The following is a 16,026-nucleotide window of genomic DNA, read 5'->3' as shown; positions in this document are numbered from 1 at the left end:
TAAGCGGATGACACAGTAAGAAACATCACTTAAAAACTGTTAAAGGAACATTACTCTGATATCCTGACGCTTGTGGAGACGGGAGTGGAGAGTGAGAGTTATTTAATTTGTTACATTAAGTTCTGATTTCTCTCCCTCCCCCGTCTATAGATAATAAACAGTTCACTGGTTTAATATGCATTATTTTAATTAAGTAAATATAGGTGCCATTTTCGCCTGTTGGATTGTTTACAAACTGTCTGAATTATAGTAGCAGAGTAGTTAGGCTTATTTTGTTTTTATTTTTACATCAGCATAGTTATACTGATCCTCACGTTGTGTGGAGCAGCTCTTTGCTTTCTGGAGGTCCAGTATTAGAAGGTGGGGGAACACCTGACTGGGGAATACTCAGGTGTATTGATAATGATAGAGGGAAATAACTTTGTATTTTGTTTTTGTTCTATTTTCTTTTTGTCTGGTTGGAAATTACTCAAAGTGTTGGGGAAATTCAAAATTACTTGTTCATGTGTCTGTTGAACTGAAGGTTAAAATTACATCCTGGAACTGCAGAGGACTACAAAAAATAAAAAAGGTCAAACAAGTTATGAACAGGATTAAAGTATTACAGTCTAAAATAGTATTCCTTCAAGAAACCCACCTAAAGCTTGAAGATGAGCTAAAAGTGAGGAGGAGGTGGAAGGGAAAAATTCTGTCAGCCCCCTTTACCTCTCAGGCAAGGGGTGTCATGATTTTGGTTCATGATTCCATTCCGCTACAGATTCACAAAGTTATCAAAGACAAAGCAGGACGCTACCTCAGGGAAGTATTCTCAGGGAACAATTCATTCTGATAAATATTTATGCTCCAAATACAGACGAACCTAAATTTTTCCAAAACCTGGTGACAGCTGTGAACTGTGAACACCGGAGACAGCTGATCGGCGCAGCGCTTCAGGCAGGATGGGGAGATGGAATCTGGTCCAGCAGCTTTCCGGGGTTTTTGTCTCTTGAAGAGCCTGTTCACATCTCTTTTAAGGACAGACAGAGGTGTCGATGCTGGAGGAGGGGGGGGCACTGTGGTGGTAAAAGGTGTGAGAGCCCCAGGTGTGATGAGGGGGTTGGGGCTGTTAGGCTGGAGCTGGTGGGTGGTGTCAGGACTGTCCCATTGTCTTTCAAAGCGACAGTAGAAGTTGTTGAGACTGTTGGCGAGGCGTCGTTAGCAGAGTTGGGGGCTCTTGGCTTGTAGTTGGTGATCAGCCTGAGCCCCCTCCACACAGAAGCAGAGTCGTTGGAGGAGAACTGGTCTTGTAGTCTCTCTGAGTACAGTCGTTTAGCTTCCCTCACAGCCTTGCTAAACTTGTACTTGGCTTCCTTAAACTCCGCTCTGTTGCCACTCTTAAACGCCTCTTCTTTTTCCAACCACAGCTGTCGCAGTCTTGCTGTGAACCAGGGTTTGTCGTTGTTATAACTCACCCTGGTCCGAGTTGGTACGCAGCAGTCCTCACAGAAGCTGATATATGAAGTCACAGCCTCTGTGTACTCATCCAGACTGTTGGTACACAGCAAAAATTGGAGAGTTGAAATTTCAGAGTTAAACATTTCAGAGTTGAATTCAACTCTGGAAGTGTGATTTTAACAGATTATGAGTTAAATGGTGCTCAGTGTTGGAGTTATTTGAGAGAGTGATCAGTGATACTTTAACTCTGTAGAGAGTAGTGATGTGTGATACTGCAAGATTTGGTATCGATCCGATACCAAGTAAATACAGGGCCAGTATTGCAGATAACCGATACCGATACTTTTTAATAATTAAGGTTGCTACATCATCAAATTGCTAAATCTGAATGAATTTTCATGACCATTTAAGTGTTTTTGTGATTTTTCCTTTGGATTATTAATTAGTTAAAACCCAGGACAGAATTTGGGCAAAGTTTATAGGTAAATAGAAAATACTTTATTATCATAATAAAAGTTTTTGTTCAGAAACAATAGAACAGTAACAAAACAATTTTTCCCCATACATTGTCATGTCTGGATTTTTTTCTTAAATAAACAAAGTGCACAAAATTATCACTCGAGAACAAATTAAAACAAATTCTTTTTTTGAGGTACAGTGTTCAGAAACTACAATACAAAAATTAAATACAATTTCTCCCTTCATTGCACTTTTCTGGATTTCTGGACTCTGTGCTGCTTGTGTGTGTGTGCTGCTAGCCGGGCCTGGCGGCTGAGCCTGCTCGCTTGTTTGCCTGGCGCCGCTGAGTCACGTGATGGTACAACATCAAAACACAAGAGGGGGGTATGAAAAAGTATCGATCTCAATACACTGGTATCGATTGTTGTCAATTTCTTCTTCATTCCCCAGATGTAGGCGATGATTCGATGATGGAAGGAGACTCCGCTGATACTGACTTTTCACATAATATTCTTTATTTGCATCAAAGATCAGGATCAACAGGCATGCGCATCTTGACCTGTACAGCACCCGTAGCCGAATCAGTACTGCTGCTTCGAACACTGTTTAAACTCGTCTTTTATACATTTAGGCATACATAGGGTCCTACTATAACTCATGAATCTATAAACTTATATTTCCCTAGGGTCCCTCAGTACCCCAAAACCTATGATATACAAGTTATTTGGACAGCAGTCTAGGGGTCAAGGAAAAGAGACCTCTATCGCATAACTCCCACATTCCAAGGGAGACACCCAAACAATAATGAATCTTATCAGTATGGGGCCCCAACATCTGCTAGTTATTTACCTGGAACATTGCATACGTGACAACTTTGTACTGTATATCATTTTATGAAAAGATTCCTTTTATGATTAGTATCAAATAATACACATCATGATCAATATCAATACCAACGTTGGTATCGATATTATCGATATTTGGATCGATCCGCCCACCACGAGTAGAGAGGTAACTTCAAAATGAAGCCCCTCCCAGGTGCCCGGGAGTCTCACTTGTTTTCTTGGAGACATTGAGAGGACTTTGCTAGTTTTTCCTCGTGTCATGCAGTTTTACACGGTAAGTGGAATTCAGTCAAACTTACTGAAAAAATTATAACCTTTTGCTGTGAACTGCACTACGTGCAACCAAACAGCTTTGGAGGATATGCTATACAAAGCCTTTGTTGCTTGGACTGAACAGTGAATATGTCTCTGTGATTAGCTCATTTTAGCTAGCTGTCGATAGCAGCAAGCTAACTGCTTCAGACTTTATCAATGATTTAACAAATCACATGAAAGCACAAGGCAATGAAAAACAAAGCCTTACATTTTTAATGTATGAACTGTTGATTGGCGCTGGCTCTAATGTGCGTTTTTTTCCCCTTGTGTCGAGCAATTTTGCCGTGTGGTTGAACATCAAAGTTGCCGCGAAAAAAAAGAAAGAAAACCTGTTCAAGCACGCAGAGACCTGTCTCACATGTCTAGTTGTCTGCATGACCGGGACTTTGCCTTAGTTTTTACATTTCCATCTTCATGTTAATTTACTTTGTTCTTGCATGTCTCAGTAAAAATGCTGGTCCAGGTTAAGTACAACCAACTACAGAAATACGTGATGTTGGATGAGGTTGGAGGACAGTATGACTTTCTGCAATTTAATGACAAAGGTCTGTAATTTACTTGCATGAGTGATCATTTTAAAAAGGTTGGAAAAAAAAAAACATTGTGGAAGCTCCTTAATGTCATGCAGACTTTCTTGAATGTGAATATATTGTTTAACAGTTCCACGAATGCAACTTGTCAATCTTTTGCAATAATTATACAGTGGTTAATTGATGTATTGAACATCAGTAATTTGCAGTGAGGAGAAAGGAGCAGTGCTGACTTAAAATGTATATTCAGTTTCATTTCACAATTTTTCCAGTCATTGAGAAGTTTTGCCTGCCGCCTGGTGCAAAAGTTATTTACAAGGCTGCTACAGGGACAGAAGTTGATGCAGAAATATTTAGTGACCTTGTTGGACAAGGCAACGTGTTACTGACAGTTTTCTCTGATGATGGTGAGATACCCAGCCAGGTATAATCAAGCATTCTGCACGTTATATCATAGAATTACTGTATGTTAAATTTTTCCTATCATTGTCTTTATTTTTCCCAGAGTTCTCTGACTTGTCTCCTGCTTCTGAGATGTCTGACTCAAGCTTCAGCTCAAGTTCTTCAACTATAATTGTGGATGAACATGATGCAGTATCTGCTAAACAGGTTGAAACAAAGCTTGACTCGTGTTTTTTTTAAATTTTAATTTTTTCACCCAAGTCTCCACAAAGGTGTACCAAGTTTTATATTCTCTTTGTCAGTTTATTTTGTTTTCTCTTTGTTTTTAATTAGTTGATTGAAGCTGTACTAAGAAGCAAGTCTGGAGGTGAAAAAGTACTACAGGAGTACCAAGCAACAGAAACCCAGACAGATGCCACAAGAAGACAAATGGTTAACATACTGGTGGCTCACATGATTGATAATCATGGGTATGTGTGTTTCATGTCCCTAATATTTGTGTTAAATAACCGTATGGTCATTGCATAAATTTAGATGACCAATATAATATCTCCTCTCAGGCACCTCCCTACCAAAACGATCAGAGAGGAGTATGCTCTTGGGATAGTGATGCTATTCCCCTCCCTCAAGGATCCATATGCCAAGAAAGGCTATGTAATAGTTGTTAGGATATTATTATTTGAATAACACTTGTATGTTGTGACACAAATCAGTGTGCATGATATTGACATTTAAATTCTGAGATTTCTTATGAGTCGGGTATGATGATAAATTTATTATTGTGTTATTGCAGGAACATTTCTATGATGCTGCAAGCAGCACAGGATACATTTCTTGGCGTCTGAAAACTGTCCAAAGGAAGATTCGTCGTGAATGTCCACTGCCACCAGATAGCTCTATGGACACTTCTCCAGGGGGCCCAAATCTCCGAAGAACTGTGAATGTTGAAAAACAGCTCGATGGGGATGCTTGCCAGGAGGCCATGTCTTTGCTCAACCATACCATAGACAACTCTGTGATTTTCCAGAAGATGAGAGAGACCTTTCAGCACCGTCAGAAGCTTGTTAATGACCCAGGCAGAAGTGTTGATGTCCTTTCCACCATCTCAAGATTCCTGGATACAAAAGGATTGGTAAGTAAGGAATTGTATATTTTGAATGTCTTGAAATTTGTAATAACTGTTGTTTAATTTCTTAAAGGTGGACCAAGACTTCACTCTCCTGTTTGGTGATGACACATCCTCCATGCTGCTTCAGAAATGGGATGTTTTCTTCAAACTAAATGTCATAAAAGAGGCTAAGCGGCTCACTTCAACACCAGAGTTGCGTCGCTTGATGCAGTCAGCAGGAAGTCCCCCAGGAAGTGATCTTAATGAGGCAACAAGTGAGTTGTATTTTTTTGCTTGTTTTAAAGCAATTGGATTTACAGTAGTTTCATTTATCATTATACATATGATTAAAATTAGAACACAAGAATACTTGTGACAGTCTAGATTTGTTTATTCTTGTGTATCTCTCACAATTGACCTGCTTTTTGGGATGAATATAAACAATGGATGGAAGTGTGTCATAAATCTCATAGTCCCTCCTTGTTTTCATTGAAAGTCAAAGAATTAATTTTGAAGAGGTCTTAGTTTATTCTTGTGCCTTTTTATCCTAAGCCTACGACCAAGAAATGGCGTCCCTGTTGTTGCTGATACATCTCCTTCCACCATCACCAGGCGGACCAAAGTCTCCAAAAATCAGTGCAAGTGATGCAGTTGAGAGGCTCGTAATCTTTCATAAGGTAATTATAATATTTTGGTTATTATAATAATTTTGCAAGTCACCTTCTCAGCTACAAGTGTAAATGAGTAACGTGTAAATAGCCAGTCAGAAGATGTTTGAACAATCATATTTACTTTTTAGTTTTCTCTGTGGCTGCAGACCATTCTTGTGAATAACTTTTTCTTGTTCCTTATCTCAACACCAGTCATGCTGCAGTCTGGAGGAGCATCTCCGTAACCATGAAGGTCAGCAGCCATACCTCCTCGCTGTTGGGCGTCAGAAGAGCAAGATTGACAACTTCTACATCGCCATGGATAAGCATCTCATTCCATGCCAGGCAAACCGCTCACTCGGGGCATTTGATGAACTTTTCAACTTCTACACATTCTTGCAGACAACAGTGTATAACATTGATGTGGAGAAAATGAAGGAGTCACCCAGAGTGAGAGACTTAAGAGCCAGACTGCTTAACCAGCCAGTACCGCTCTTACTCTGTGAGTAAGAGGCTAGAAAAATGTTGGCCTGTTTTTTTGTGTCAGAAACTGTATGCCAGCAGTCTGCAGTTGATTTCACAAGAGTTGAACATGGTTACTATCCTGGACCTAAGTTCAAATAGTTTTGTTCTCAGCCAGGCTGCAGGCTTCAGTTCATAACATATGCAGGCTTTCGGAAGCACCTTAATAGTGTTCATAGCAATGTTGAGCTACTTGCTCAAAGTTCAACTGCTGCATGTTCCTCTAGTGAGCCAGTTGCAAGTTCATCTCATGCAGATGTTTGGGAGGACAAAGTTAATCCTCAAAATTAATGTAGCTCTTCCAGTGTTACTCCTGAGAGCAGTGTTTCAGGGCTCCTTAAAGATCCAACCAAAGGAATGTGTGCATCCATTGTGGCCAAATTACAGGGGAGTGGGATTTCTAACAGTTTGGTATCCTCAATTGTAGGAGATTTGGAGGAACTAACAAGCGAGATTCGCTCACAAGCAAAACAAAAAGTTATTTCAGCTTTACCTAAAACTGACCCCAATGTATCTGTGATAAATGAATGCTTTGAAAAATTTGAAAACCCATTCACAGATCTAAACACAGAATAGAAACGAAATAAATACTTCACCCAAAAATGGGGAGTTGTTGAGCCAGTAGAAATAACACTGGGAGTAAGATACGACAATAGACGAAATCAGAAATCTGGTACTTATGATCAAGTGCCTGTGAAAGATACTTTTATATATGTGCCAATTTTAGAAACATTGAACTTTATGTGCAGAAATCCAGAAATTTGTGTTTTACTAAAGAAAGAGTGTGCATCAAAGCCTGACACTTACAGTTAGGCCCAGAAATATTTGGCCAGTGACACAAGTTTTGTTATTTTAGCTGTTTGCGAAAACATATTCAGGATACAGTTATATAATCAATATGGGCTTAAAGTGCAGACTCTCAGCTGTAATTTGAGAGTATTCACATCCAAATTGGAGGAAGGGTTTGGGAATTACAGCTCTTTAATATGTAGCTGCCTCTTTTTCAAGGGATCAAAAGTAATTGGACAGTTGACTCAGAAGGCTGCATGGGCTCGTCCCTCGTTAACCTGTCATCAATTAAGCAGTAAAAGGTCTGGAGTTGATTCCAGGTGTGGCATTTGCATTTGGAAGCTGTTGCTGTGAACCCACGACATGAGGTCAAAGGAGCTCTCAATGGAAGTGAAACAGACCATCCTTAGGCTGAAAAAAAAGAAGAAATCCATCAGAAATGTTAGGAGTGGCCAAATCAACAGTTTGGTACATTCTGAGAAAAAAAGAGCGCACTGGTGAGCTTGAGAACTCAAAAAGGCCTGGATGTCCACAGAAGACAACGGTGGTGGATGATCGCAGGATCCTTTCCATGGTGAAGAAAAACCCCTTCACAACATCCACCCAAGTGAAGAACACTCTCCAGGAAGTAGTGTATCAGTATCTAAGTCTACCATAAAGAGAAGACTTAATGAGAGTAAATACAGAGGGTTCACCACAAGGTGCAAACCATTAATCAGCATCAAAAATAGAAAGGCCAGATTAGACTTTGCCAAAAAATATCTGAAGAAGCCAGCCCAGTTCTGGAACAGCATTCTTTGGACAGATGAGACTAAGATCAACCTGTACCAGAATGATGGGAAGAAGAAAGTATGGAGAAGAATTGGAACAGCTCATGATCCAAAGCACACCACATCTTCTGTAAAACATGGTGGAGGCAGTGTGATGGCATGGGCATGCATGGCTTCCAATGGCACTGGGTCACTAGTGTTTATTGATGATGTGACAGAAGACAGAAGCAGCCGGATGAATTCTGAAGTGTATAGGGATATACTTTCTGCTCAGATTCAGCCAAATGCAGCAAAGTTGATTGGACGGTGCTTCACAGTACAGATGGACAATGACCCAAAACATACTGCGAAAGCAACCCAGGAGTTTTTTAAGGCAAAGAAGTGGAATATTCTGCAATGGCCGAGTCAATCACCAGATCTCAACCCGATCAAGCATGCATTTCACTTGCTCAAGACAAAACTTAAGGCAGAAAGACCCACAAACAAGCAACGACTGAAGACAGCTGCAGTAAAGGCCTGGCAATGCATCACAAAGGAGGAAACCCAGCGTTTAGTGATGTCCATGGGTTCCAGACTTCAGGCAGTCATTGCCTGCAAAGGATTCTCAACAAAGTATTAAAAATGGACATTTTACTTATGGTAATGTTAATTTGTCCAATTACTTTTGAGCCCCTGAAATGAGGAGACTTTGTATAAAAATGGTTACAATTCCTAAATGTTTCATAGGATATTTTTGTTCAACCCCTTGAATTAAACCTGAAAGTCTGCACTTCAATTGCATCTTAGTTGTTTCATTTCAAATCCAATGTGGTGGCTTGCAGAGCCCAAATCATGAAGATTGTGTCACTGTCCAAATATTTCTGGGCCTAACTGTACATTGATTTTTTTGATGGAAGTTACTTTAAGACCCACCCTTTGTTTACAGCCGAAAGACATGCATTACAAATTCAAATATACTATGATGATTTTGAAACAGCCAATCCCCTTGGCTCCAAGCGTGGAATTCATAAAATTGGTTGTCATGCCCCCTAAATTCAATTCAGTTTTGATGAACATTCATTTGGTAGCACTTTTTCACACACAGGATCTGCAAAAGTATAGTTTTGATGTTATACTTGAACCATTGATAAATGATGTCAAAATACTGGAAAGCCAGGGCCTAAGTCTTCCATTTTCTGATGAGCCTGTATATGGTACAATCTGCCAGATCACTGGAGATAATCTGGGGATGCACACAATTCTTGGTTTTAATGAGTCATTTAGTAGCCATCATTTCTGTCGCCTTTGTTTGATTGAGAAAGATGATTGTCAAACTGTATTCAGTGAGGATGATCCAAAAGTGATCCTTCGTGGAAAAGATGTGTTTGAAATGCATTGCCAGTCTCTCCAGGAAAACCCACAATTGAAGACACTGTATGGTTTGAAAAAGAATTCTACACTGAATTCATTGAAGTATTTCCATGTTTGCAATAATTACTCATTTGATATTATGCATGATCTTCTTGAGGGAGTCGCTCAATGCGAGGTCAAATTGCTGTTCGGATATCTCACGCAACACTTTATTTCAGAACAGGACTTGCTTTCCAGGATTTATTGTTTTGATTATGGAGTTTTAGAAAGAAAAAAACGTCCCACAAAGATTGTTTTGGATAGTGCTGGCAATAGCATTGGTTTGAATTCTATTCAGACATTATGTCTTGTGAAAAACATCCCACTGTTATTTGGTGACATAATTCCTGCAGGAAACCAAAACTGGATGTTGTTACTGTTGTTACTTGAAATAATGAACACTGTTTTTTCTCCTTCTCTCACTGTAGGTTTGACAATATATTTAAAGCATTTGATTGTTGACCACCACAACCTATTTAAGCACTTGTATCCACACAAACGCTTGATACCTAAGCATCACTTCATGATTCATTACCCATCTTCTATAAGGAAAATCGGCCCCTTATTATATATGTGGTCAATGTGGTTCGAAGCCAAACACAAGCTGTTTAAAGATTATTTAAAAAATTTTAAAAGCATAACCAAATCACTTGCTAAAAAGCATCAGATGGCCATCGCCTATCACTGGGAAACAGTTGCCCTCAAACAAAGTGAGTATGGGCCGATTAAATCTTTTTCACTTAGAGATGAGAATGTGGTCAATAATGAAATGCTTGAAATGATCCTGTCAAAAGAAGTTTTCTCAACTAGTTGGGTTAAAGTTGATGGTGTAGAGTATAAAGCTGGACTTGTTGTTTGCAGTGCAATGGAAGAAGACATGCCAGTCTTTTGCCAAATAAGTGATGTACTTTTGGTTGAAGATCAGATTTTTTTGTTGACAAACAAGCTATTCACAGAGAATTTTGGTGACCATCGTCATGCATTCAGAGTTTTATGTACTGAAGAAAGATGTATATTGAAAATGTCTGAGCTAAAATTTCACAAGCCATTTGATATTCAAAGCTCATACTGTGTTTCAGATGAGAAATTATACATTTTACCTGCATTCACGATGTTTTAATGTACAATGAACAAGTAAAATAAATGCCATTGTTGGAAATGTATTTTGTTTTATGGAATTCATTCTTACAAATAATTAACACTTTTTAGTGTAGATAGCCTGACACTTTAGGGAGTGAAGCCAACACTAACCAGGGTGTAAAAAAAAAGTATCTCAGCAGTGTTACTTGTCTTATCCCTTAGTGTTAATTTAACTCTGTTTAGCGAGTTAATGAAGGAACTCTGGCACAGTGTTAAATGTTTAACTATTTCAAAAGTGTTGATTTAACTCTAGAGAGTGTGGAGCTATATAGACCCTGAAAAAGTGTTGAAATCAACTCTGTGGGAGTTAATTCAACACTGGACTTTTTGCTGTGTAGCAGTCCTGAAAACTTCCCAGTCAGTACAGTCCAAACACGCCTTCAGGTCCTCTGCAGCTTCACTGGTCCACTTCTTCGAAGTTCTTGCAACAGGCTTAGAAAGTTTTAATTTCTGCCTGTATGCAGTAATCAGGTGGACTATGTCGTGGTCAGAGTGTCCCAGTGCAGTGCGGGTGATGGCGTGAAAAGCGTTACTGACTGTGGTGTAACAGTGATCCAGAGTGTTCCCTCCCTGGTGGGGCATTTAATAAACTGTTTGTATTTTCATGTCTGAGGTTTGTTAAAGTCACCGAGGACAATAACTAAGGAGTCCGGGTTGGTCCGCTCCGTTTCCAGTATCTGGTCGGAGAGTGCGCGCTGTGCGTCCTGCACGTTGGCCTCCGGTGGAATGTAAACACCGACAGGATGAATGAAGCGAACTCACGGGGGGAGTAGTATGGTTTACAGTTTATGAGAAAAGTTTCCAGGGAAGGAGAGCAATGCCGTCGGATCACTGTCACGTCGTTACACCAGCTGCTGTTGATGTAAAAACAAATCCCTCCACCCTTTGTTTTGCCGGAGAGGTGTGTGTCACGGCCCGCTCGGAGAAGCTGGAATCCGTCCAGCTGCAGCGTCGCGTCGGGAGTTCTTTCCCCCAGCCATGTCTCCGTGAAGCACAAAACAGCAGATGAATAAAAGTCCTTGTTTCTCCTCATCAGCAGCTGGAGTTCGTCCATCTTATTCCCCAGTGAGCACACGTTAGAGAGAAATATTCCAGGTAGCGGTGTGCGTTGTCCTCGCCGGCGAAGACGCACGAGCGCACCGGCACGTTTCCCTCTACGTCGACGTTGAGCTGCAAAGGTGAGAGCACCTTTGACCAAAATGTCCCATAAAACAGTTAAAGGTGCAAGAAATTCGGGAAACAAATCCACTGGAGTTGTTCCCCTGATGTTCATGAGCTCTTCTCTGGTGAAAGAGCTCCGTGAACCAAAACAAGAAATACTATTTACAAACAAAACAAGGCAAAACGATGCGCTCCAACAGACCGAGGCAGACCCGCAGAGGGACAAAAGCTCAGGAGTGGAGAAATCACATCCGAGAAGTAGGAACGTAATTCAGCATTTCATGAAAGAAATGAACCTAATCGATGTTTGGAGGGTAGAGAACCCCAATGATAAAAAATATTCATGTTACTCCAGTACACATCAGTCATATTCACGTATAGACTTCTTTCTGGTTTCAGCACTACTAAAATGTAAAATAAAACAGGTCTCTTACGACCCCATACTCCTGTCAGATCATGCCCCAAATTCTTTAGTCTACCATGATTCCAAATTGATGAGTGACATTCCCAAATGGAGATTCAAAACAAAATGGATGACTGATACAGGCTTTGTTACCTTCCTAGAAGAACAAATCAAATACTATTTTGAAACAAACACAACAGAAACCTCAAGAAGTATCAGATGGGAGGCATTTAAAGCCTTTATTAGGGGACAGATAATTAACATTACTAGCTCTAAAGCCAAAGAAACGTATAAGAAAGCAAAATCATTGGAAACAAAAATAAAGAAATTAGAAGAAGAATACTACCAGTCAGGCTCTTGGGATACTCACCAAGAACTACTTCTGCTAAGAACACAATATAACAATATATCTGCAATGAAAGCAGTGTCAAGTTTACTACGACTTAAACAGACATTCTATGATCAAGGTGAAAAACCTGGCAGAGTGCTGGCATGGCGTGTCAAACAACTACAGAACGAAAGACTTATTAATTCACTACAAAACAATAATAATGAAAACATTGTGGACCCAATTGAAATAAATGAAGCCTTTAAGAAATTTTATGAAAAGCTTTATGGCTCAGAAATAGACCCAAATACATCTGAATTGAATTATTCTTTGGACAACATTCACATTCCTAGGATATCAGAAGCAATCAAAGAAGAATTAGAGAAAGATATAACTTTAAGGGAATTATCGGTAGCCATTGATAGTATTAAAGGAGGGAAAACCCCTGGGCCTGATGGGATACCCATTGAGGTTTATAAAACGTTCAAACATAGACTGACGCTACCACTATTAGAAATGTTTGGGGAATCTTTTCATAATGGAATCCTTCCAACATCCTTAAGAGGAGCACTAATCACTTGGCTTCCAAAACCGGGCAAACCAAACAATAAATGTGAAAATCTTAGGCCAATTAGTCTTTTAAATGTAGACTTAAAAAATTTGAGTAAAAGACTAGCCAGGAGGCTTGAGAAAATAATTCCAAACATTATAGACAAAGATCAGAATGGTTTTGTCCAAGGTAGGCAAGGCTTCCATAATGTAAGGAGACTTCTAAATATACTATATGAGGGAAAAGGGACAGTAGATACAGCATTGCTGTCATTGGATGCTGAAAAAGGCTTTGACAGAGTTGAATGGCCCTATTTATTTGAGATCCTTACACGTTTTGGTTTAGGAGAAAACTTTAAGAAATGGATAAAACTACTTTATACAGAACCATATGCTGAAATTATGACTAACCATAATATCTCCAAAACCATTAAGATACAAAGAGGATATAGACAAGGAGATCCCTTATCTCTCCTGCTGTTTATTATGGCTATAGAACCACTGGCAACAGCTGTAAGAACACATCAAAACATAACAGGTATATCAATTGGACAACAGGAACATCGCCTGGCCCTATTTGCGGATGATGTAATAATATTTTCCGCCCATTTAGGTGGCTGTAGGATGGTTTCATGTCCGTAAAAATGAGCTTGGGTGGGTTGACAAAACTTTAGCCTGATTTGTCATGGTGCAGGTGTTTTTCTTATTTTTCTTTTCAATACTGATATTATTTTCTGGCTAATAATTACGTTTTTTAACCAACCTGGCAACACTGCCCAAGTAGCTTGAAGAAGTACTGAAACGGAGCGGAGACGACCGACAGACAGACAGACGGACAGAACACGTCACATAGTTTGGTTTCTTTACGGCGGCCTGCTCACGCGAGCATAAACAAAGCTTTAGCTAGCCTGCTTGCTTTTTGTGGTTGTAAATTGTCTGTGTGTGTGTGTGTGTGTGTGTGTCAAACTCCGACACAGACAACAGAGGACATAAGCAGCGCGCCTGTAAATTAGGCCAAAACGCGGCAGAGACTCTCAACATAGTTTTTTTTACGTGACAGTATGGCGGATAGCATGCCAAGATTTAGTAGCCCCATCTGGTGGAAAAGTCACGCCACACCACTGGTAACCATACCAAGTACAAACACTATATTACACATCATATATTAAATTAAATAATCATAAAGGTTTACTGCACTGTTTTTTTTAAATCAGAGGGAAAGTTGCCTGAAATTATATTATAACACATTCATAAAGCTATGAATTCACTTTGTATTACTTTCCTAGAAATATATTAAACAAATTACCAGCTATTTATTACCAGCTTATTGGGAAATAGTGACAATATAATTATTAAATAATGTTGGGGTAATTTTCAATAAATTATGGGGTAAATATTGGGGTAATCTGGGTGGAATTCTTAAGAAATTTCAAACATGTTACTTGCTAATTACCACTTACAATGAAATGACATGGGTTTTTTTTCTAAAACCAGATTGGAATTTCTCAAAAATATGATTTTCATGAATAAAGCAACCAAAACAACCTTTTCTAAAATCTTAGCTAAAAGATGGGAGCTTAGAAATAGGCCTAAAATTAAGATCAGAGGAATCAAGAGATGGCCTTTTTAAAAGTGGTTGAATAAGAGCAGTTTTAAAAGGAATGGAGGCAGTTGACAGAGAGCAGTTTCAAACATGCAGAATAGAGGGGGACACTGTTAAAAACATCCTTTAGAAATGTTACAGGAAGAATATCTAAAGGACAGGTTTAGGGTTTCATTTTCATGACCATGTCAGTTAATGTGGATGGGGTGTGTTGCAAGGTGAGGTGCAGGAAAGCATGGTGAGACATGAGGAGGACAAAAACATCACACTGGCAGGGAGGTATGCTGAAAAATTAGGTAGACTTTTATTTTCAGTCTCCAACACAAAAAACAAACAAACAAAAGAAATCAAACAAAAGAAAAAAATAGCAAGAACAGTTAGCACTCACTACACAGCTCAACCAGCTCTGGCGCTGCTCTTCCTTAACCTGTCCATTCTCCCTCTCATTGCTCTCACATATATAGAATGAGGGCCCGTCCTGCCAGTTCAAATTGGCCTATCAGGTCAGCACTGCAGAATAGAGAGTTGACACGGTTAACAAGAAAATGTATTGTTTTTCCCAGCCTGCTTACATCCACAAAGCCTCAGTTCACTTCCCAGTAAATAATAAATGTCACTCATTCAAAGCAAGCAAATCATTTGAACACCATACAGCATTCATCTTAATTAATGCCATTTGCATGTCATTTTCATCACACATCCCTGGACCAATCACAATGCGAGACCCCACTCAGACAGCACACAAACGGGTCCCAGTTGAGGCATGCTTCTTTAAGGACCAGCACAAGATGGCCTCCACAAAGGACTCAAACGGTGACAAGTTATGGCTTTGAAGAAGAAGCCATAACCATAACCTAACCTAAGAAAAACCCACATCTAAAGATCCAATGCTGAGCAATTGCATGTATTTTCAAATTAATGTTGAAACCCTAAATTGAATAAAGAAAACAAAGAAAATTGTGTGTGAGAATTCTGTCCACCTTAACAAAAGGGGGCTTAGCAAATAGTGAGGGAATTGGTGCTTCCTCACAGGGTGATTGGATTAAATGAGCAAATGAAACAGCACAGGTTAAAAGACTCTATAAGGTTTAAGAACTCCAGGTCTAGGGGGTCGTCAGGGAAGCAGGAAGAAGTCTCCAAGGATCAGCAACTTATCGAAGCAAGGCAGAGTTTCAGACAGCAATTCAGCAAATTTAGTGATAAAAGTGGGGTCATATCTAGGTGGTCTATAAGCATATTGCTTCACTTCCGGTTTCTGTGTCATTGGTAACGTGTGTGTTTGGCTGCTCTAAGCTCAAACAAGTTATATTTGTTTGTTATATATTTCATTACAGCGGCTAATCAGCCGCTAACCACTTAAACATACAGTAGTTCTGCTTAACACTGATAGTTCTCTCCTTCTTGCAGCAACTTTTTCACTAATCTCACAGTTGTTTACATACTATTCTGTCTGTTACATTAGCTTAGCAGCTAGCGATGGCTTCTCTCTCCCCTTCTCACTCTCCTGCTCTGTCCTGTTCGGTGTGTCAGATGTTTAGTTATTCCCCCGCCTCCTTGAGCGATAATGGTAAATGTAATAAATGTAGTTTATTTAGTGTGCTGGAGGTGAGGCTCAGCGAGTTGGAGGCG

General features: G+C 39.6%; 1 protein-coding gene across 1 annotated transcript; it reads left to right on the top strand.

Annotated features, from left to right (window-relative positions):
- Window positions 1-3,504: 3,504 nt before the first annotated feature.
- Window positions 3,505-6,253, top strand: LOC139282834 (uncharacterized). The gene is made up of 7 exons (XM_070902727.1): window positions 3,505-3,598; window positions 4,089-4,192; window positions 4,319-4,455; window positions 4,546-4,639; window positions 5,185-5,347; window positions 5,706-5,770; window positions 5,957-6,253. Exons 1-7 carry the CDS (start codon window positions 3,505-3,507, stop codon window positions 6,251-6,253), a joined length of 954 nt encoding a protein of 317 aa, XP_070758828.1.
- The last annotated feature ends 9,773 nt before the right edge of the window (window positions 6,254-16,026 follow it).

Source organism: Enoplosus armatus, chromosome 3 (assembly GCF_043641665.1).
Source record: "Enoplosus armatus isolate fEnoArm2 chromosome 3, fEnoArm2.hap1, whole genome shotgun sequence".
Classification (NCBI taxonomy): Eukaryota; Metazoa; Chordata; class Actinopteri; order Centrarchiformes; family Enoplosidae; genus Enoplosus; species Enoplosus armatus.
The sequence above is the reverse complement of the archived record's forward strand: the minus strand, read 5'-3'. Positions and strand labels throughout refer to the sequence as shown.